The sequence below is a fragment of the Aythya ferina genome (genome assembly GCF_964211825.1).
Source record: "Aythya ferina genome assembly, chromosome: 33".
NCBI lineage: Eukaryota > Metazoa > Chordata > Aves > Anseriformes > Anatidae > Aythya > Aythya ferina.
The window spans coordinates 1,513,583-1,535,206 of NC_140330.1; the positions used below are offsets into that span (position 1 = coordinate 1,513,583).

Sequence of the window (21,624 nt, forward strand, 5' to 3'; positions counted from 1 at the left end):
GGGACAGCCAGCACTGTGGGACACCCGACAGCACCACGGGACACCCAGAACCAGTATGGGACATGTGGCACCACCACGGGACACCCAGTGCCACCACGGGTCACCCGTCATCACCGCAGCGGGTACCCACTGCCACTGGGCTCGATAAGCTGGGTGCTGGCCGTGGCTGGGGAGCTGTGGCCGAGGCTGGTGGGTGCTGATAGCACCCAGCTCTTCCTGCACCCCCGGAGATGATGTGGGGCTGGGTGTCCGTGTCCCTCCCCCCCCCCCCCCTTGGGGACACCCAGATCACCCATGGGTGCTGGGCCGGGTGTGGGTGCAGCTGGGTGTGGGTGGACACCAGGGACGTGTTCGGTATGGGGACACCCTGGCCACGGGCACGCAGCAGGCTTGGGGACACCCCGTGGTGCACCCGAGGCGTGGGGACACCCTGGATGCAGTCATGGGTGCGCCCAAGTCCCCAGTGTGGCACCCATGGGTGCAGCCTGCAGGCTCCAGGACCCTCCTTGTGCCGAGACCCCCCCAGGGACATCGCTGGGGACTGTCACAGGCGGTGTCACCTCCGGCCGAGCCCCGGGATGTGGGGAGGAAGCTGTGGGTGCTCGCGGGCCCCTCCGAGGCCCGTCCCCAAGGCAGGGGCACATCCGGACCCCCCCTTCCTGAGGCATTATCAGCGGGGACACCCGTGGGGAGAGCTCAGCGGTGCCGCGGGGACAATGTACGGCAACATCGAGCCCAGCCAGCCCAGGGAAGGGCAGAAATGGGTGCTGGGGCCTGGCGGCAAGGAAGGTAGGGAGCACCCCGGGGTGCTGGCTGGGGTGGGGGCGAGCCCAGCGGTCCCCAGTTCATGCCCTGAGCCTGTCCCTTTTGGGATCTGAGGAGGGGTCCCAAGGGAGATGGCGGCACCAAAGGGGATCCCCGTTTCCATCCCTGCTGCCCACAGGCAAACCCTGGGACTCTGATACCCAACTGGGGGGTCCCGAGGGTGGTGACATGGGGGGGAAGCCCCCATCGTGGTGCTTGACGGGGGTCCCCAGGGCTGGTGGTGGCACCAGAGGGGAGGGGATCCCCCACAGGCACCATCCCTGCTGCCCCCTCTCCAGCCTGCAGCGACCCGTGCCCCGCGGAGGAGAACCCCTACGAGCCCCTCGACCCCCCCATCGCCGTGCCGAGCCGCAAGCACCTTCCTGACCCCCCAGGTGAGCCCACCCCTGTGGGGATGAGGCCGTGCAGCCCGAATCGGGGCCCTGCAGCCCCGTCGGGACCGGCCATCACCCCCTGACCCTCCCCAGCGCGCCCGTGCTGCTCCCAGGAGAGGCTGGTGCTGGTGGGCGCCGTGGCCCTGGGGGTCTCGGTGCTGCTCAACGTCCTCCTCCTCGCCCTCGGCTCACGGCGCAGTGAGTACCGGGGGGCCACGGCGGCTCCCCCACCCTGAGAGACGATGCTGGGGCTGCTGGGGGCAGCGTTAAGGTGACTGGGGACCCCCCCCCAGCACGGTGACCCTTTGCCCCCCTTCAGTCGCAGCCCTGACGGTGGCCCTGGACAAAGCGGAGACGGTGAAGCAGCCGCCCAACGTGGGTGCGTGCCCGCGCCGCGTCCCTGTCCCTGTCCCCCCCCCCACTTCCACGGTGTCACCGTCTCCCCGGGCCCCATTTCTCCACCGTCCCCCTCTCCGCAGCCTCCGCGCCCTTCCTGCTGTACAACGAAGCGCACGACAAGTGCGTGGAAGCGCGCGGGCAGCAGCTGACGGCGGCGCCGTGCCGGCCCGAGGCCGAGGGGCAACGCTTCCAGTGGCTCCCCGGGGACCGGCTGCGGAGCGCGGCGGGGTCCCGCTCCTGCGTGACGGCGGCCAAGGAGAGAAACCTGTCCACGGTGCGGCTGCAGCCGTGCCGGGAGGACGGCAGGCTGCAGCGCTGGGAGTGCCGCGACGGCACGCTGCTGGCGCTGGCCGGCCACGACCTCTATTTCAATTACGGCAACAACCTGCACCAGACCGTGATGCTCTACATCGGGGACCGCGAGTGGAGCCGCTGGGTCGCCCACGGGAGCAAGGACAACGTCTGCTCGCGCTCCAGTCAGTCCCCGGCTGCTGATATTTAGGGCCTTGCCCGACCCTAAAGGGGCTGAAACGCAGCCCCAGCCTGGCAGGGATATGGCTCAAGAGAAGCCCAGACGGCAACGGGGCCCTAACTCAGGCCTAATCCTAAATGATTTGAGTTAAGCTAACCCTAAAGGAGTCCGAACCCTAGTGGAGTCCTAGCCCAGCCAACCCCAACCCACTTGGAAACCTAAATTTTGAGGACTCGAGCTAAACCCAAACCCCAAAGGGACCCGAACCCAGTTACAGCTCTAATTATATAGGATTCTATACATCCTAACCTATATATCCTAATCCTTTCTCTATATCCTAATCCTAACCTAGCCTAAACCCCAACAGGGCTCTAACCCTACCCCTAACCCAGCGGGGATCCTGGCAGCTCCCGCAGCCCTACCGGGGGGAGGTGACCCCCTTTCTGTGTCCCCTCCCCAGGTTGCCCCCCTTGCTCCAGAGGCTGGACCTATTTCGAGGGCTCGTGCTATTTCCGCTCCACGACGCCGAGCACCTGGGAGACGGCGCGGGGCTTCTGCTCGGCCCTGGGCACGCAGCTGCTGGAGGTGGACAGCCCCGAGGAGAGGGTGAGGGGGGCAGAGCCCGGCCCCCACGAGCCTCTCGTGGACCCCAAAATCCTGTCCTGGACTTCAGGGCCTGCTCTGAGGTCACCCCACGCCACCTTTTCCTGCTGAGCATCCAGCTCTTACTTTTATTCTCTAAACACTCAGATGCTCTGCTTTTTACCCAAATTCTGTCCTTTCAACCCTGAATTTGCTCCAGTGTCCCGAGGCCCTGATCCTGCCACCCCTGACCCCATCCATCCTCTAACTGGCCCCCAGAACAAAAAAAACCACCAAATTTCCCCCCCCGTCTCCTCACTCCTGGGCAGAGGTGGTGCTGGTGGCACTGAGCCCCGCTGTCCCCAGCTGTCCCCAAGGATGTGCAGGGGTCCTGGGGGGGGGGCTCTGCAGCAGGGTGACCCTGCCTCTGCCCCCAGAATTACATCAAGACCTTTCTGCGAGCCTCCTCCTGGCTGGGCATCACGGATAAAGAGGTCGAGGGCACCTGGAAGCGGGCAGACGGCTCCGTCCTGCCCAAGGAGCGCAGGTACAGCCCGACGGGCGCTGGGGACAGGGCGAGGGGGGCTTGGGGGTGCGGAGGGGGCCACCCCCTAAACCGTGTCGCTTCCCCCCTTCTCCCGACACAGCTCCTGGCACAGGGACGAGCCCAACGGGGGGAAGCAGGAGAATTGCGCCGTGGTGCGCGTGGACGGCACGTGGTTCGACTACCCCTGCACGAGTCAGCTCCCCTGGGTGTGCGAGGGGCAGCCCTGAGCGTGCAGGGGGGGGCACCTCGAGGGTCTGTGTCCCCCCCCCAAGTCCCCGTCACTGCCCCAGAGCCCATCGCCACGTCTGCCCTGCAGCACCGCAGCACCGCAGCACCGCCGCTCGCCGCTTCGGCCTCCAGCACCTCCACTCGCTCCGGGCGAGATTCGGTGTTGGGGGCGCACCAGGGGGGTCCCTGTGGGATAATAAATGGGTGCACAGAGTGAGGTCCCTGATCTGATGAGGGCCCCCCGACGGTGTGGGGGGGGTGGGTGCGGGCTGCCCCGGGGTGTTGGTGTCCCCCCCAGGGGAGCAGCGGTGATTTTGCGGGTGATGCCACATTGGAGCCCTCTGCAGACATGGGGTGGGGGGGGCTTGCCCCACTCCCAGGTTCCCCAAATCATCCCCAGGCACCCAAATATCCCCCCAGCCCCACCAAATACCCCCCCCAGGCTCCCCAAACACCCCCCAGGCTCCCCAAATACCCCTCGAGACCCCCAAATACCCCCCCCGACTCCCCAAATACCCCCCCCGGCTCCCCAGACATCCTCCAGATCCCCTAAATACCCCTCCAGCCCCACCCCCAAACACCCCCAAGGCTCCCCAAACACCCCCAGCCCCCCCAAACACCCCCACAGCCTCCCCAAATTCCCCCCACCCCCCCCTTAGACCCTCCCATGTCTTCCCCCAACCCCCCCAGCGCCCCCCCCCCGCAAGGGCTCCCCCAGCCGGGGGGCGCGGAGAACGGGGCCGGGGGGTGCTAGAACCGGGGCGGGGGGGTCCCGGCTTGTAGTTACCGGGAGCCCCGTGGGGTTTTGGGGGGGGGTCCGGCTCGGGGGGGGGGTTCCGGACTACAGCTCCCGGCAGCGCTCCCGGCGGCATCCCAGGAATTCGCTCCGCGGATGGCGCCGCCGCCGCTCCAGGCCCCGCCGTGCTGACCGGGGGGGGGGGGGTCCCGGGACCACCGGGAGGAACGGGAGACCCCCACCCAACCGGGCTGGGGGCGGGGGGGGGGGGGGCGGAGCGGGCTAATTGGGGAGAAACGGGTTAAAGGGAACCGGACCGGGCTGAACGGGACCGGACTGGGCGGAACGGGAACGGACTGGGCTGAACGGGACCGGACCCGGCTGAGGGGTCCCTGGGGTGCCGAGGGGACCCCCGTCGGGGTGGGGGGGGGAGGGGTCCGGGCAGGGCCGATGGCGGAGCCGCTGCTGCGGAGGACCTTCTCCCGGCTGCGGGGCCGGGACCGCCCGCGCAGGAAGAAATCGGATGGCAAAGAGCGAGGTACGGAGCTGGGGAGGGGGCGAGGAGCCCAACACCCCCCCCCCGGGATGGAGACCCCACCTCAGTCCCTGTGGAGCCCCCCCCCCGAGTCCCTGGTGCAGCCCCCGAGGGCTCCGCATCACCCCCCGGGTCCCTGCTGCCCCCCCCGGGTCCCTGCTGTCCCCTCCCAAAAAGGGATCCTTGGGGTCCTGGCCCCCCCCAAAAAAAAGGGATCCCTGGGGTCCAGCACCCCCTGTTCACATCTGGGGGGTGGGGGTGGCTGTGACAGCACCTGGGGATGAGCCCCATGGGGGCGAGGGGGCTCCGGTGGGACGGGGGCGAGAATTGGGGGCACAGTGCTGAGCCCCCCCCCCAGCCTGCATGCGTGCGAGCAGGGGGTGCAGGCCACGGGGACGGAGGCAGAGCCGTGCCCACCGGGATGTGGCCGTGTCCCCCATCCATGGGGTGCAGCAGGGCCCAGCCGAGCCCCCCCCCAATCCTCCGGCGAGCCCCCCCGGGATGGTGGGAGCGCGGCAGCAGGGCCGTCCGGCCGTAAACAGCCGGAAATCCCTCTTGGCAAGGGGCTGCGCGCAGCTGCCTCCGCGGCCCCGGCAGCGGATTCGGGGCTCGGAGTGGGGGGGTGGCCCCACGGGACGCTGGTGGGGACCCCCGGCGAGCCCCGGCCCTTCTCCCTTTCCGCAGAGCATCCTCCGCCAAGCCCCGAGTCGCCGGCGGACCCCGAGGCGGCCCCGGTGTCACCGGAGCCGGCAGCGCCCCGCAAGCAGAACTGGGCCCGTTTCTCCTGCGGCGGCCGCGATGAGCCCAGCGGGAGGAGGGTGCCGGCTCCCAAAGCTTCCCCAGAGCCGGGGGAGGCCGGCGAGCCGGATCCGGCCACCAGCAGCCCCTGGCCAGGCCTGGAGCCCCCCGGCGAGGAGCCCCCCGAGCCGGCGGAGGAGGCCGAAGCAGCCAACGGCTCCGTGGAGCTCGGCGGCCCCGGCAGGAGCCCGGGGCACGGCGCCTACCTGCAGAGCCTGGAGCGGAGCAGCCGGCACTGGGTGCTGTCCTCGGCGAAGGCACCGGGGCTGGACGAGGCTGGTGGCGGCGGTGCCGAGGCCGAAGCTGGAGCATCCGGCAGCGAGGGCGAGATCTGGTACAACCCCATCCCCGAGGACGAGGACCCTCCGAAGGCGAGCGGGGAGGACGTCCCCTGGGGGGGCAGAGGGGCGGCGGAGAGCCCCGGAGCCCGCGGCGCGGAGGAGCCGGCGGCTGGCAGGACACAGGCCTGTGGTGAGGGGCTGGGAAAGGGGAGAGGGGGGACAGTGGGGGCCCCTGGTTCCCCACAGCCCTTGTCACCACGCAGGAGAGTGTCCCCTGGGCCCCACAGTCTCCATCTGCAGCGCCTTACGGTCTTTGTCCTTTCTCTGGTGCCTCTGAGGCTCCCTGGACCCCAAGGTCCTCAGAGGCCATGGTCCCTTGTCCCCAGGGTCTCCCAGACCCCGTGGTCCCTGTCCCTTCCTTGTCCCCCAGGCCAACATCCCCCAGAGTCCGCAATCCCTGTCCCTTTCTGCTCACCCCCCCGGGATGATGTCCTTGAGACCTGACGGTCCCTGTCCCCACCCTGTCCTCAGGGACATCTGGACCCCACGGTCCCCATGATCTGGTCCCCATGATCTTCGCCATCCCCCAGACACATCCCATAACCCCTGCCCCTTCCCCATCCCCCAAAACAGGACATTGTCCCCCAGACCCCACCAGGGTTTCCAGGGAGCCACCCCAGTCCCGGCCAGGCTCCCGGTACCCCCCCGGTACCCGCTCACCCTTTCTCTCCCCCCAGCAAAGATGCCCATCCCCTGCGTGAGCCTGGGGACGGGGCTCTCCCCCCCGTCCCCCCCCGCCAGCCCCGGAGCCACCAAGAAAGGCCGCTCCCTCAGCAAAGTGAAGTCCCCGGGGACCGTGCGCCGCCTCTCCATGAAGATGAAGAAGCTGCCGGAGCTGCGGAGGAAGCTGAGCCTGCGCAGCCCCCGGCCGCGGGGCCAGGAGGGGGGCTCCTCGCCCTCCGACGCCCGCAAGGAGTCCAGCAACGTCATCAGCCGCTACCACCTCGACACCAGCGTGGCCTCGCTGCCCCGCGCCAAAGCGGCCAGCAAGGGCGGCTACTTGAGCGACGGCGACTCCCCGGAGCTGCCGGCCAAAACCGGGGCGCACGTGGAGCCGGAGGATGGGGAGAGCGGGCTGGACGTGGGCGCTTTCCGGCCCTACAGCTGCGGGGAGCTGCCCCGAGGCGGGCAGCACATCTCCGGGCTGGTCAGCGTCCACCTCTACGGCGTGCGGGACCTGAAGCCGCCGCGAGCCGAAGCCCGGGAGGTTTTCTGCGTGCTGCAGGTGGACGCGGCCAACCGGGCTCGCACGGCTCTGCTGCCCTGCAAGGCGGCTTTCCTCGGCCTCAACCACACCTTCAACCTGGAGCTGGAGGGCGCCCAGCTCCTCAAGGTGATCGTCTTCTCCTGGGACCCCTCCTCCTGCCGCAACCGCCTCTGCTGCCACGGCACCGTCGTCCTGCCCCACATCTTCCGAGGTGCGCGGCGGGGACGGGAGGGGATGGTTTTGGGTGGGGGGGGGTTCATGGCATGGATCCCCACCAACAGCCCCCCTCTGTTCCCCAGGCTGCCGGGCCCAGCAGCTGGCGGTGCGGCTGCAGCCTCGCGGCGTCCTCTTCTCCAAATTCACCCTGGTGGAGCAGTGGGACGGCCCCGGCGAGTGCGAGCCCCGCGTCTTCGGCGTGGAGCTGGGCCAGCTGGTGGAGAGGGAGAAGACGGCCACCAAGGTGCCCCTGCTGATCCAGAAGTGCGTGGCCGAGATAGAGAAACGGGGGCTGAAGGTGGTGGGGCTGTACCGGCTCTGCGGCTCGGCCGCCGTCAAGAAGGAGCTGCGCGACGCCTTCGAGAGGGACAGCGCGGCCGTGACGCTGTCCGAGCAGCTCTACCCTGACATCAACGTCATCACGGGTCAGTGCCCACCCCACGGACACCCCCCGGCACCCACGGGGGGGTGGCCACGCTGATGTCCCCCCCCTCTGGCTCCTCGCCCGCAGGGATCCTCAAGGACTACCTGCGGGAGCTGCCCACGCCGCTCATCACCCCCACGCTCTACCACGTCGTGCTGGAGGCCATGGCCAAGCGGCCCCCCCGAACCCCCCCGGGCGAGCGGGACGCTGTCACCCTGCTCGACTGCCTGCCGGACGTCGAGAAGGTGGGTGGCCAGCCCTAAAACTGGGGGGTTTAGGACTAAAAGTGGGGGATTGCTGGGGCACCCCTTTCAGTCTGGGGCTCTCCGTCGCGCGTCACCACTGCGGTGTCCTTATTTCTGGATGAGTGGCACCTCCTGGTGTCACCACCCCCCCTGAGCATTTTTTGGGGGGGGTCTCTCCATCCCTAGTAGCCAAACATTTATCTCCACATCGTTATTAGCTGCGTGGTTCAGCCCCAGTGACATCAGGGAGCAAAACATTTCCCCTCGGTGGCCCAGCGCGGCCGGGGAACGTCACCCCGGGGGGTGTCCCCGCTGACACCACCCTGTCCCCCAGGCCACGCTGACGCGGCTCCTGGACCACCTCAGCCTGGTGGCCTCCTTCCACGACTTCAACCGCATGAACCCGCAGAACATCGCCGTCTGCTTCGGGCCCGTCCTGCTCACCCAGAGCCAGGAGCCTCGGCGCGGCGGCGGCACCGGCAGCGCCCGCAGCTACGCCCACAGCGAGGACATCGCCAGCGCCGTCGATTTCAAGAGGCACATCGAGGTGCTGCACTACCTGCTGCAGGCCTGGCCGGGTGAGCAGGCTTCAGGGGGGGCTGGGGGGGACACCCGTGGCCCCCACCCTGGGGGAAATTTGTGCTTGGCCACCTCCCAGGCCACCATCTGGGGGGGTCGGTGACACCCTGGGGCTGTGCCATGCGCCTCTGACCCCAGTAGTCACCCCCAGGGCCTTTCCTGCCCCCTCCAACGCCACCAAACCACCCCGAGGCTTCCCCCTTTTATCCTGACTGCCCCCCCCGTGCTCTCTCCGCAGCCCCCCGCTCATCCCTGGCCCCCCAAATCTGCGAGGAGGAGGCGCCGCCCGGCCGCCCGCGGCAGCCAGCGCTGCGCTTGGAGCTGCTGGACACGGCGGTGGTGGCTCGCCATCGCCCCCGGGGACCCGAGAGCCCCCCCAGCAACCGCTACGCCGGCGACTGGAGCGTCTGCGGCCACCAGTTCGGGGGCTACGACGAGGTGGTGGCGGCGGCGGCGGCCGGCGACGGCGAGAGCCGGGCTGCCCACCGGCGGACCCTCTTCGTGGCCGATTTCGGCCTCGGCGACGAGCCCGAGGCGCCCTTCGGCCCCCGGCTCAACCTCAAGGACTTCGACGCGCTCATCCTCGACCTGGAGCGGGAGCTGGCCAAGCAGATCAACGTCTGCCTGTGACGGCGCCGCCGGGGGGAGCGACCCAAAACGCAGCACTTGCCTCTTGTTGCCTTCGATTTGCACAGCGCCGAGCAGGAGGGACCCCCAAGAAAAAGGTGATGCCGTCTTTGGGGGGGGGCCCCGGCCCCATCGGGGGACACCTGAGCAGCCCCCCGCCCCCCAAAACTGGCTGCACACCCCCCCCCCCACGCATCCACGCGCCGTTTTGGGGGGGATGGTGGAGGTTTGGTGCCTCTTGCTCGGCTTTTTATGGCCAAATTTTGCCCTCAAGTGCCTGTTCGCCCCTTTTCCCCTTCCAAGTCCCCCCCCATGGGTGCCCCCCCCTCCAAAATCAGTATTGACAAGGGTCCATGACCTCCATCGCTCAGGCTACGGGGGGGGCAACCTCTCCCCTTCCCCACCAACCACCCCCCACCCCCCCCAGCTCACGAGGGCTCCCCAAAATCCCCTCCCTGTTGCTGGCCCCCTGAGGAGGGTGACGGCTCTCCCTCGGGGGGGCAGCAAGGACCCCCCAGCCCACCCCACTTTTTTTTCTGCCCCCCCCCGGGGGGGTGCTGCCGGTACGGGAGCGCTGAGCTTTTATTTATTACTCCAGCTTCGTGTGCGTGCGCGTGGACGGATGGCCCGTGGCGGTTGCCTTCACCGCAGCCTGCAGAAAAAGCCCTTTTCACCCCCAAAATGAACCCAGCACCAGTGTTACGGGGGCGGGGAGGGAGGGAGCCAAATGAATTCCTCTCCCCCCCCTAAAAAAAACAAAAAACAAAAAAAAAAACAGCCTTGCTCAGTATTAGCCTTACAGGAACCAGCTGAATGTGAACGCACCGGCCCGGCCGGGCTGAGCCAGCAGTGTTAAATCACCCGGGCAGGGGGTGCCACCAGGCCGGGGGGGGCTCGGTGACAACGCTGTCCCCAGTCGTGTCCCCCCCGGATGGTCTGACGCCCACCCTGCCCTGCCCACCGCCTTGTCACTGTCACCAGCAATAAAGGACACAAGCTGCACTCGCTGCCGGGCTGTGTGCGTGTGGTGGTGTCCCCTCGGGGGGGGGTGGCAGTCCCCAAAATGCCCCGTGGCACCCGAATCGATGGCGCAGGATGGCAGGTGGGGGCACATGGCGCTGCTTTATTGCCAGGGGACACCACTGTCGTCCCCCCCCAGCCCCAAGTTAGGGGGCACAGCACCGATGCCACCGCCCTAACACCTCTTTTCGCCCATCCCCGGTTGGGGACACCTCGGTGGCACCCAGAGGCATCCTTCAGCCCCCCTCATCCCTGCTGCCGGGCACCGGGGGGGCGTCGGGGGAGAGAGGGGACAGTCCCTAGACAGAGATGGAGCCCTCGCGGAAATCGGTCTTGCCAATGAGGGCGTTGATGAGGACGGGGTGGCCGCGGCGGCACGCATCCTGCGCGGCGTGGAGGACGGCGTCCAGCCGCTCGCTGTCCGGGCGCCCCACCACGAAGCCTTTGCCCCCCAGCGCTTCGGCCACCGCGTGGTAATCTGCGGGGAGGGGACAGGGACGGGGCTGTGGCACCGGCGTGACAGCGGGGGTGACAACGGGGCCACCGGGCATGGCCCGAGCCTCCCCGCTGCGCCGTGGTCACCGAGCGCGGCACCATCAGGGCGACGCGGGGCCACCGGGCACGGCTCAGCCCACTCCAGGGTGACCCAGGGCCACCAAGCGTCCCCAGATCAAGGGGCTCGGTCCCCCCCCCCAGTGTGTAGGGGACGGTGGGGACAGCGCTCACCCAGGTACTCGAGGCCACAGGCCACGTTGCTGCCCAGCATGGCCACCTGCTCCCGGGAGATCTGGCTCCAGCACGCGTCGTTGCCGACCAAGGCGATGATGGGCGTCTAAAGGGGACAAAGCACGGGGCCACCGCACCCCAGTGACAACCCAGAGCGGGGACAAGACCCCCAATTCCACCCCCCCACCCCCCGTTTTGGTGCCGTCTCACCTTGTGCCGCACAAAGGTGTCGAACTCTATCAGGCTGTAGCCCAGCGAGCCGTCACCGTACAGGACCCAAACCTGGCAGGGGAAGGGACAAGTGACAGGAGGCCAAGCAGGTGGCACCGCTGTCCCCGTGGGCCACCACGTGTCCGTGTGCCCCCCCCCTCCATACCTCGGCCTCGGGACGGCAGAGCTTGGCACCGAGCGCGAAGCCGCCGCCAACTCCCAGCGTGCCGAAGGCGCCTGCGAGGACAACGGCCGGTGTCACCCACGTGTCCCCAGCGGTGACACCGTGCCCAGGGCCGGGGGGGGTCCTCACCGGGGTCCAGCCAGGAGAGGGGGCGGCGGGGGCGCACGATGTAGGCGGCGGTGCCCACGAAGTCCCCCCCGTCGGCCACCAAGAGGCTCTCGGGGGGCAGCAGCGCGTCCAGGCGGTACAGCAGGTCCAGGGGGTTCAGGTGCTGTGGGGTGGGGGTCGCTGCCTTCTCCCTGTTAGAGAGGACCCCCCACCCCCCCCAAAAAAAAAGAAGAGATTGGCTGGGGTCTCCCCAAAATGGGCATGACCCCCAAACACACAAATGGGAACCCCAAAGAGGTAGCAAGGGGCTGGAACTTCTCACCCCAAAATCAACCAAGCCACCTCCCCCTTGTACCCAAAATGGGGTCCTCACCTCCCAAAACGGACACGGGACCCCCCCAGGCTCTGGAAGCTGCCCCCCCCCATCCCCGTGCTCACCGGTTCGCCTTCTCCTTGCGCTGCTCGGCCTCGCGCAGCCCCCCCAGCCAGTCCCTGGGGCAGGAGTAGCCCCCCAGCCGCCGCGCCAGCCCCACCACGAAGGAGGCGGCGTCGCCTGCAGAGAACGCCCAGCTCATCACACCCCCTCCGAAAAAAAAACACCCCAGCTGTCTATGTCAGACCCTAAACCTGCCCGAATTGGACCCAAAACCAGCTCAGTTATCATAAAAATATTTTGGCCTGGGAGGGACCTTAAAGACCCCCCCCAAATCTGGCTCAGCTGAGCCCCAAAACACAATCAGCGGGACCCCAAACCAGGCTGAATTGGCCCTAAAACCCAGGCCTGCTGGACACCAAACCTGGCTTGGTTGGACCCCCAGAACCCAGCTCAGCTGAGCCCCAAACGTGGCTGAACTGGCCCCAAACAGAGCTTAGCTCTCCCCAGATCCCTGTTGTCCCCCAAAACCACCTCACCCAACCCCGACCCCATCTCCCGCGGTGCCACCACCCTGCTGGGGCCGTGGGGACGGCGGGGGGGGGACGGGGCTGTCACCTTGCACGGCGAGCCGCGGCCGCCAGAAGACGTCGGCGTTGCGGAGGAGCTGCGCCCGGTCCCGGTTGACGGCCACCACCACGGTTTGGCGGCCAAAAAGGCGCCCGTAGGAGAGACGGAAATCGCAGACGGCGCCTTTGGGGGGAGGTGGGGGGCACAATTTGGGGATGGGGGTCACCGTGGGGTGTCCCCGTCCCCTCCCCAGCCCCGGCACCCACCTGCCAGCAGCACCAGGTCGGCCTCGCGGAGGGCGTCGCGGCGGTTCTGGCGCAGGAGCAGGGGGCTCTCAGGGGGCAGCAGCCCCCGTGCAGCCCCCCCCAGGTAGCAGGGGATGCCCAAGGCCTCCAGCGCTTCCCTGCATGCCCCAAAAGCGGCTCGATCAGCCCCAAAAATGGCTCGGTCGGGCCTCAGAACAGGCTCGGTTGGGGGCCCCCAAACAAACTGGTTTGGTTGGACCCAAAACCAGCTCAGCTGAACCCCAAAACTCAACCAGCAGTCCCCAGAGTGGCTGATCCAGCCCCAAACCTGCTCATCTTTCCCTAAACCACCTCGTTTTCCCCAAATAAGCTCAGCTGGCCCCAGAGCGGCTCAGCCATCCCCAGGTCCGCTCATCCAACCCCAAAACTGGATGATCCATCCCCAAAGAGGCTCAGTTGTCCCCAAACCAGCTGATCCAGCCCCAAACCAGCTCACTCATCCCCAGACGTGCTCAGCTGTCCCCAAACCATACCTTCTGTCCCCAAACCATACCCTCTGTCCCCAGGCCCGCTCACCGGAGCTCCTCGGCCGGCGTGGGTGGCAGCAGAGCCTGGCTGCCCACCAGCACCAGCGGCTTCGTGGCCCGGCTCACCAGCTCGACACAGCGCTGTATCTGCCATCCCAAAAACAGCTCCATCAGACCCCCAAAACGGCTCCATCAGACCCCAAAAACTCAGAAGCAGGTCGGGGGACAAAGCCAACCTCGTCCTCGGTGGCCAGCGGCACCTTCACCGGCAGTGGGGTGACATCCCGGGGCACCCAGGCACCCGCAAAGAGGTTATGGACGTAGTTTTGGAGGTACCTGTCAAGAAGGGGGCGTTTTGGGGTGCTGCAGCCCCCCCGGGGTGCTGGCAGCACCCATGGGTGGCGGGGGGGGTGGCTGCTCACCACTGCACCAGCTTTCCACGGAACCCCCGGGCGCTCTTGGCACCGCCGACCTCCTTCTCCACCACGTGGAAGGGGTAGAGGACGTCGATGGGGAGCTCCACGAACACGGGACCTGTGGGGCGGGGGTGAAGGGACCCCAAAAAAAAAGGAATCAAAAAAAACAACAACAAAAAAAACGCGTTTCAGGGAGGTGACACCAGCACCACCAAAAGCGCCGCGCCAAAAGCAGCGCCACCAAAAGCAGCGCCCACAGCAAGACCCGGGGGGGGTGGAAATCACGCCAAAGCTTCCCCAAGGGGGGGATGGGGGGGTGTTGGGGTGTCCCAAATCTTTACCGGGGGTCCCTGACTGCGCGGTGGCGATGGCTTGGCGGAGCGCGGGGACGATGGCGCGGACGGTGCGCACCGAGACGCACGCCTTGCAGAGCGTCCTGAAGAGCGAGAGCTGGTCGATGTCCTGCAGCGCGCCCCGGCCCTGCGGTGAAAAACCCAAAATTGGGGAAATCTCCCCTGAAAAAAACACGCAGGTTTGGTCCCTTAAATCCCCTCCCTCCCTCCGTGAGCCCACCGGACCTTCTGCAGCGAGGCGGCCGCCCCCCCGATGAGCAGCAGCGGTGACTCGGCCATCTGCGCGTTCTTGATGGCCGTCACCGCGTTGGTGACGCCGGGGCCGGCGGTGACAGCGGCGACGCCGATGCGGCCTGTTGGGGAGGGAGATGGGGGGGTGGGAGGTGACCCCCTGGGGACCCCGGTTTTGAGGTTTGGGGTGCAGGGGGCCTGGCCGCAGGGTCCTTGTTTGGGATTGGATTGGTTGTGGGGGGGGATAAATGGGGAGAAAACGCACGGGGGAGAGAGACAAAGAGGGTTGGAAGCCTCCACTCAACGGGGACCCCAAAGAGCGGGGACACCCCAAACCCCTCCACCCTTTGAGCAGGAGGTCCACCTCCATCACCCCGCCGGGTACCCGAGAGCCTGGAGACGGCGTCGGCGGCGAAGACGGCGGTGGCCTCGTGCCGGGTGTCCACCACGCGGATCCCCAGCTTCTCGCTGGCCACCAGGATGGGCGAGATGTGGCCGCCGGCCAGGGCGAAGACGAAGCGGACGCCGTGAGCCTTCAGCACCTCCGCCACCAGCTCGCCCCCGTAGCGGGGGCTCCGGGGGTCCGCCTGCGAGCCCAGGAGGATGCCCGCTTAGAAAACCAGGCGGATTTAACCCAAAACGGGGTGTTTTTACCCACGTTTCGCCCTTACCTTGTAGAGGAGGCGGTAGAGGAGCCCCAGGCGATACGCCGCCACCAGCAGCGCCGTGGCCGTGGCCGCCAGCAGCACGGCGCCAACACAGCTGAGGAGGGCGAGCAGAGCCATGGGGACGCTGGGGAAGGGACGGGAGGTGACGGTGACGGCGATGTCCCCAAATTGTCCCCGCGACGTCCCCAAATTGTCCCCGGTGCGGTGGAGAAGCCCCAGCACCGCCAGGTTGGGGGGGCACCAAACGGGAACTCCCCCGGCGCCGGGGACAGAGAGGAATTTCGGCGCCAGGATGGTGACGGTTAATTAAAGGCGGTTGATTGAACCCATCCCAGTGCCACAGGCGCCCCGGCCGGAGCCCGAAGTCTGCTCATTTGCATAATTACAGCCTAACGAAGGCATTCCCGGTTGCTTAGGCCATGCCGGTGCAAAGACCCCCCGGGGAGGAGGCAGAGCCGGCGAGCACCAAACCCAGCCCAATTTCCCCCAAAACACAACCCCTTTTAGCACCTGGAAGCAGGTCAGAGGCCAGATTTTCCTCCTCAACCCCAATTTCCCCCATTTTCACCTTAAAAAGGTGGGTGAGCACTGCCACTTGCCATAAGGGCGAAACAGGCAGGGGGAAAAAAAAAAAAAAACAAATCGGGCAAAACAGCACCAAAACCACCGCAGGCTGGGACAAAACCCCGGTGACAACCCCCGGGGGGGGGCTCCGTGTCCCGTAGGGAATTGGCACGTCCCCCCCCGAGGGGCCGGGAGTCCTAATTTTGGGGTGCAGAAATATGTGGGTGCAGCCGACCCGGCGAGCTTTTCGGGTCGGTGTCACCCCCCCCCCCCCCCCCCCGGGGCACCGTACCTGCTGGGTGACCGGAGGTGACCGGAGGTGACCGGGTCCCTGCGGGGTCGGGGACGAGCTCAGCCCTGGGGTTTTGGGGACAGGGACAAACATCCCCGTGTCCCTGTGTCCCCATGTCCCCAAGTCCCTGTGTCCCCGCTGTCCCCGTGGCCACCCCGGCCTTTGGCCACCCCCCTCTTGGTCACCCTGGGCCCGTGGCCACCCCGTCCTGGCTGTCCCCCCCTCCCCTCCCCCAAGCCACCCTGTCCTGTCCCCATGTCCCCAAAGCCCCCCCCGTCCCCATGCTGTCCCCCCTCCATGCTGGGGACACCTCCCCTCCCCAGCCCCATGTCACCCCCCCCAGCCCCATGTCACGCCCCCCCCAGCCCCAAGTTCCCCCCCAGTCCCATGAAGTCCCACAGCCCCCCCATGGCCCCCAGTCCCATATCACCCCCTATAACCCCCCCAGTCCTCTGTCCCCCCCATGTCCCCCCCCAGTCCCATGCAGTCCCATGTCACCCCCCATGCACTCCCCAGTCCCATGTCCCCCCCATTGCCCCCCCCCAGTCCCAAGTCACCCCCCCATGACCCCCCCCAGTCCCATATCACCCCCCCTGCCCCCCCCAGTCCCACGTCCCCCCCATGCCCCCCCCCGTCCCATTACCCCCCGGTGTCCCCCCCCCCCCCCCTTTGCCCCCCCCGGACCCCCCCCGGAGCCCCGCCGCCACCTGCCCGCTCCGGAAGCGCCGCCCCCCCACGAGGCCCCGCCCACACCTGCAGGCCCCGCCCCCCGCCCCCGTGGCCCCGCCCCCTCACCCTTGCCCGCGGCCCCCGCGCGGATCCGCCCGCACCACGTGACTTTCCGGCGCCGCTTGCTCCTCCCGGGGGGGGGGTGTCACGTGGGGCTTGTGGCTGCTGATTGGCTGCTCGAGGAGCGTGGGCGGGCCCGGGAGGGGCGGGGCGGGGCTGGGGCAACGGCCGGGGCCGGGCGCGGGAGGAGAGGGGCGGGGTCAGGCGGGAAGGGGCGGGGGCGGGGGGGGCGTGGGCAGGGGAGGGGCGGGGCTTGGGAGTGGGGGCTCCCAGGGAGTCTCCTCCCATAGGGGGGCGTCATGGGGGGGGTCACGTGAGGGGGGTTATTGGGGGGGGGGGTCACCTGGGGGGCGTCACTCATGGGGGGGTCACTGGGGGGGGTCACTGGGAGGGGGTCATTGGGGAGGGGGTCACCTGGGGGGGTCACTTTAGGGGGTCTCATGGGGGGGTCTCCCATGGGGTCTTCTATGGGGGTCATTCTATGGGGGGGGTCTCACATAGGGTTATTCCGGGGGGGTTTCATTGGGGGGGTCTCATATGGGGTCTTACGTGGGGGGGGCTCACGGAGGGGTGTCTGCCATGGGGTCTCATATGGGTGGCCTTACATGGGGGGGGTCCCGTAGGGTCTTATATGGGGGGGGTCTCATGGGGGGGGTGTCTCAAAATAGGGCGGGTCTCCCATGGGGTCTCATGGGGGGGGGCTCATGGGGGGGGTCTCACGGGGGGGGCTTACATGTGGGGGTCTCACATGGGGGGGTCTCACACGGGGTCTCATACGGGGGGGGGATGCGCGTGCCCCCCCCGGGCAGCCGGGAATCCGCCCCCCCCCTTCCCGTTCCCCCCGGAGTGCCGGGAGAGGATTTTTTTTTTTTTTTTTTTTTTTTTGGGGGGGGGGCAGAAATTCCAACCCCATAGGAAACTCCGGTACTCCGTCACGGCAGGGGGGGGGCAGGAAATCCCCGGGGGGGGGGTGGACGGGGACGGGGACACACCCTCGGAGGAAGTGCCCCCCCCTCACCCCCCCTCCCACCCCCCCTTCACATCCACGGCTCTCCCGGGCTCCCCCCGCCCCCGGTGCCTCCGGTTCCTCCCCGGGGGGGGCTCCCCGGTGCCGGTCTGTCCCCACCCCCGGGGGGGCCGTGGGGTTGTGTGTGTGTGTGTGTGGGGGGCGGACACAAGCTCCACCCCCCCTCCCCGTCACCACCCCCCCCGTCCCCCCCCCCCAGCCCGGTCCCGTTATAAGCGGGGCTCCGCCGCCGCTCCCCGCCGCGATGCCGCCGCCCGCAGACCCCGAGTGCCCCCCCCCGCCCCCCCCCCGCTGCTGCCGCTGCCGGGACCGGGCGGCTCCGTGCTCCCCGGGGGGGGGGGGGCGCAGCCTCCGCCGCCTCCTCCCGGTCCTCGCCACCCTCGGGGCCGTCGCCCTCGGGGCCGCCGCCGCCGCCGCCGCTTTGCTGGGGGTGCTCCGGGGGCAGAGCCCCGCACACGGCCCCCCCCCGCAGGTGGGCACCGGGTGGAGGTGGGGGGGGGGGGGCGTCTGTCTGTCTGTCCTGTCCTGTCCGTCCTGTCCGTGTGTCCGTCCTGTCCGTCTGTTCGTCCCCTTTTCCATCTGGCTGGGTGATGGGGAGTCCGTCTGTCCGGGTGTCCGTCTGTCCGGGTGTCTGTCTGTCCGGGTGTGTCCGTCCGTCTGTCCAAGTGCCTGGTTGTCTGTCCGTCTGTCCGGGTGACTGTCCATCTGGGTGTCCATCTGTCTGTCCAAGTGCCCGGTTGCTGTCTGTCTGTCCGGGTGTCCGTCTGTCTGGGTGTCCATCCGTCAAGGTGTCTGGCTGCCTGTCCGTCTGTCCAGCTGTCCGTCTGTCCATCCAGGTGTCTGTATGTCCGGGTGTCTGGTTGCCTGTCCGTCCATCCAGGTGTCCGTCTGTCCGTCCAAGTGTCCGGTTGTCTGTCCGTCCATCCAGGTGTCTGTCTGCCTGTCTGTCTGTCCAGCCATCCATCCAGGCGCCCCCCCGGCTGTCCGTCTGTCTGTCCCTCTGGGGGCCCAGCTGTCCGTCTGTCCTGGTGTGCATCCGCCCACCCGGGCGTCTGTCTGTCCACCTGGGGCCTGTCCCTTGTGCATGTCCATCTGTCTGTCCACTTGTCTGTCCGTCCCCTCCCTCCTCCCAGGTGTCCATCTGTCCGTCTGTCCGTCCAGTTCTCCATCCGCCCCCCCTCCTTCCATCCATCTGTCCATCCATCCGTCTGTCCGGTTGTCTGTCCATCCCCCCCCCCTCCTTCCAGGTGTCCCCCATCTGTCCGTCTGTCCGTCCGCGTGTCCCTGAGATCCGGGGGGGTCTCCACGCCCACCAGATGGGGACAGACAGACGGACATCAGGCCTCAACCCCACCCCCCCCCCAAGGACCAATCCCCCCATCTCTCCCTTAACCCGGGGGTCTCCCCCTTCCCCGGGACCCCCCCCCCCCCCCCAAAACACCCTCTGGAGCTGGAAAGTCCCCAAATCCCAACTTCCCCTTCCCCGGTGGGGGGGTGCGCTGTGTATGGGGGGGGGACACGGGGCTGGGGATGTGTGGGTCCCACTGACACCCCCCCCTTTTTCCTCTCCCGCAGGGTGCCACGGCCGCCCACCTGCTGCTGAGCACCGGTAAGTCCCGGGGTCCCGGTGAGGGGCTTTGGGGTGCTTTGGGGTCACCGGGGGGGGGCACACACCGGGATGCAGCGGTCCCCCCCCCAGCAGCTCGCCCCGTCATCTCGAAAGCGCCGCGCGGGTTCCCCCTTCCGACCTCAGAAAGGAAACGGTGTCCCAGGCCCGGAGCATCTGGGGGTGGCACGGAGCGGCCGCGGGCCCCGGGGCGTCACGGAGTGTCCCTGGGGTGTCACGGAGCACCCCGAGGTGCCCAGGGCGTCACGGAGCAGCCTCCGTCCCTGTGGTCCCTGCGGTGTCACCGCCTGTCCCCAAGGTGTCATGGAGCAGCCTCCGGCCCTGCAGGCTCCGTGGTGTCATCCCCTGGGGGCGGCTGCAGGGCCCCAATCCCATAGGTGCCACCCCAATCCCATAGGGGCCACCCCATTCCCCATCCAGTTCCGCCTCCCCGCAGCCCCCTCACCCAATTCCTGGCACCCGTAGCACCCATCGGGGGCACCCAGCTCTCATTGGGGGGCACCCCATTGCCATCAGGCAACCCCATGTCCTCACGGGGAAACCCCATTTCTCTTTGGGGACACCCTTTTCCCAACGGGGACACCTCTCCCCCATCGCAATACCCGTTTCCCCTTGGGGCCACCCCCATTTCCCATTGGGGTCACCCCATTTCCCCTCGGGGCCACCCCATTCCCCAAGGGGCTCCCCCCCATTCTCCCCGGGGCCACCCTTTTCCCATTGGGGCCACCCATTTCCCACCGGGGACACCCACTCCCTACTACCACCACCCACGTGGCCCCCCCATATTAACCCCATTCCCATTTTGTGTCCCCCCCCAGGCTCGCTGGCGGTGTCCTCCAGACCCTTGTGGCGCTACGAGGAAGGCATCAGCGGAGTCTTCCTCAGCAGCGACCTGGAGGTGACGGCCGCGGGGCTGCAGGTGGCGGCGGGGGGGCTCTACCTCCTCTACGGGCAATTCGCCCTCACCTGCACGGCCGAAAATTGCCCCCCCGGCAACGTCACCCTCCAGCTGCGCCGCGCCGGCTCCGCGCCCCCGCTGCTCTCCGTGCCCCTGGCGCTGCCCGGTGCCACCGACCCCGGCCCTGCCCGCTCGGGTTTGGCCCAGGCCGTGGGGCTGCTGCAGCCCGGGGACGTCCTGGACGTGGAGCTGGTCGGGGACATCGGCGGGGACGAGTGGCAGATGGCGCAGGACCAGCGGGAGGGGAATTTCGTGGGGCTGCTGCGCATCGCCGGGGGGTGACGGCGGGGACGCGGCCGCTGCTGGCATGGAAAAGGGGACCCGGAGGGGTTTGGGGACGGTCACCCCCCATCCATACCACCCCCCGGTTGGAGGTTGGGGGACGTCGAGGGACGTTGCTGACTTCCATGCCTGGAGATTTGGGGACGTCGGTGACCCCGCGCCCTGAGATTTGGGTTCCAAACCCCCACGCCCAGAGATCTGGGGACACCAAGGGACACTGCTGACCTCCAGGCACAGAGATCTGGGGCTGGTGCCGCCCCCGCTCGGAGGCTGGGGACATCAGGGGACATCGAAGACCTCCACCCTTGAAGATTTGGGATATTATGGGACATTGCACACCCCCCCACCCCCATCCCCCTTTGAATATTTGGTGCTGGAGACCCCCAGACTGGAGATCTGGGGCCATCAAGTGACCTCGCAGACCTTCGTGCCTGGACATGGGGGACACCAAGGGACCTTGCAGACCCCCCCCTGCCTGGAGATTTGGGGTGCTGAAGCCCCCTCCTTGGGGACATCAAGGAACCTCGTGGGCCCAACCCTCATGCTGGACATTTGGGGACATCGAGGGACCTCACAGACTCCCATTTTGGGGACAGCAGGGACTGCAGATACCCACCCCATGCCCGGAGGCGTGGGGGGTCCCTGCTGTTCCCCCTTTTCCCCCCCCCAGCTGGCCTGGGGGGGGGCCCTCCCCCCTTAAGTTATTGTCTGGTACTCGAAGCCACTTTATTTATTGACTAAGTAAATTTATTTATGGTTCCCGGTGCTCCCCAGTGGCTTAATTCGAAGTGGGGTCCCAGCAGGCTTCCAAAAAGGGGTCCTGGCATCCAGCTGGGTGAGGGGCGGGGTCCCAAGGGTCATCACCACCCCATGCACAACCCTATACGAGCCACCAGAGAACCCCCCCTACTCCCCCTTCAGCACCCATACACCTGGGTGCTGACACCCCCGCACACTCCCCCATGTCCCCTCTCACCTGCAGCCGCTCCATCACCTCCCGCAGCCCCCCCCCATGTCCCCATAATGTCCCCCTGTTCCCACGTCCCCATGGCGCACGCGGTCACACGCTCACGGTACGTGCTTGCACTGTGCACACGCTTGTGCCGGTGCACGAACACGGGGAGCTGCCTGGCTGCAACATGCACACGCTGCTGCATGCTTGCACCACGCCTGCACCCACTTGTGCAAGCACCCACTCGTGTGTTTGCACCCATGTTTGCAGCCTCAGGGACGCGTTGCGCCCACGCTTGCGTGTGCACCCATCGGTGCATTGCACCCTGCTTGTGCATGCACCCACGTGCACCCCCCACGCGTGTGCA

At 67.9% G+C, this 21,624-nt stretch overlaps 4 protein-coding genes across 7 annotated transcripts; 3 read left to right on the forward strand and 1 right to left on the reverse strand.

Annotated features, from left to right (window-relative positions):
- The first annotated feature begins 102 nt into the window (after positions 1-102).
- LOC311425644 (uncharacterized protein) lies at positions 103-3,641 on the forward strand. Of its 2 annotated transcripts, none has more exons than XM_084501582.1 (8): positions 103-789; positions 1,077-1,199; positions 1,293-1,397; positions 1,519-1,578; positions 1,679-2,074; positions 2,531-2,676; positions 3,090-3,199; positions 3,300-3,641. In XM_084501582.1, exons 1-8 carry the CDS (start codon positions 231-233, stop codon positions 3,424-3,426), a joined length of 1,626 nt encoding a protein of 541 aa, XP_084357708.1. In that variant the 5' UTR covers positions 103-230; the 3' UTR covers positions 3,427-3,641. The 2 variants fall into 2 exon arrangements, with proteins under 2 accessions (XP_084357708.1, XP_084357709.1); XM_084501583.1 differs by having other exon boundaries at positions 106-789; positions 1,104-1,199.
- An 844-nt stretch (positions 3,642-4,485) lies between these two features.
- SYDE1 (synapse defective Rho GTPase homolog 1) lies at positions 4,486-10,142 on the forward strand. Its single transcript, XM_084501749.1, has 7 exons — positions 4,486-4,701; positions 5,383-5,967; positions 6,515-7,255; positions 7,344-7,685; positions 7,772-7,929; positions 8,264-8,507; positions 8,747-10,142. The coding sequence occupies exons 1-7, from the start codon at positions 4,614-4,616 to the stop codon at positions 9,136-9,138; spliced, it is 2,550 nt and encodes an 849-aa protein (XP_084357875.1). The 5' UTR covers positions 4,486-4,613; the 3' UTR covers positions 9,139-10,142.
- A 96-nt stretch (positions 10,143-10,238) lies between these two features.
- On the reverse strand, positions 10,239-16,519 carry ILVBL (ilvB acetolactate synthase like). Of its 3 annotated transcripts, none has more exons than XM_084501751.1 (17): positions 16,418-16,519; positions 15,623-15,661; positions 14,770-14,890; positions 14,484-14,685; positions 14,093-14,220; positions 13,856-13,994; positions 13,521-13,632; positions 13,335-13,434; positions 13,148-13,245; positions 12,593-12,729; positions 12,375-12,509; positions 11,822-11,936; positions 11,405-11,574; positions 11,258-11,328; positions 11,092-11,163; positions 10,882-10,987; positions 10,239-10,633 (listed from the first exon to the last, which is right to left on the reverse strand). In XM_084501751.1, exons 3-17 carry the CDS (start codon positions 14,881-14,883, stop codon positions 10,455-10,457), a joined length of 1,878 nt encoding a protein of 625 aa, XP_084357877.1. In that variant the 5' UTR covers positions 14,884-14,890; positions 15,623-15,661; positions 16,418-16,519; the 3' UTR covers positions 10,239-10,454. The 3 variants fall into 3 exon arrangements, with proteins under 3 accessions (XP_084357877.1, XP_084357876.1, XP_084357878.1); XM_084501750.1 differs by lacking the exon at positions 16,418-16,519 and adding an exon at positions 16,330-16,365; XM_084501752.1 differs by lacking the exon at positions 16,418-16,519 and adding an exon at positions 16,334-16,358.
- A 1,163-nt stretch (positions 16,520-17,682) lies between these two features.
- On the forward strand, positions 17,683-21,071 carry LOC311425671 (uncharacterized protein; the record flags this gene model as incomplete). The annotated part of the gene is made up of 3 exons (XM_084501615.1): positions 17,683-17,910; positions 19,014-19,047; positions 19,884-21,071. The coding sequence occupies 3 exons, from the start codon at positions 17,683-17,685 to the stop codon at positions 20,303-20,305; spliced, it is 684 nt and encodes a 227-aa protein (XP_084357741.1). The 3' UTR covers positions 20,306-21,071.
- Positions 21,072-21,624: the final 553 nt, after the last annotated feature.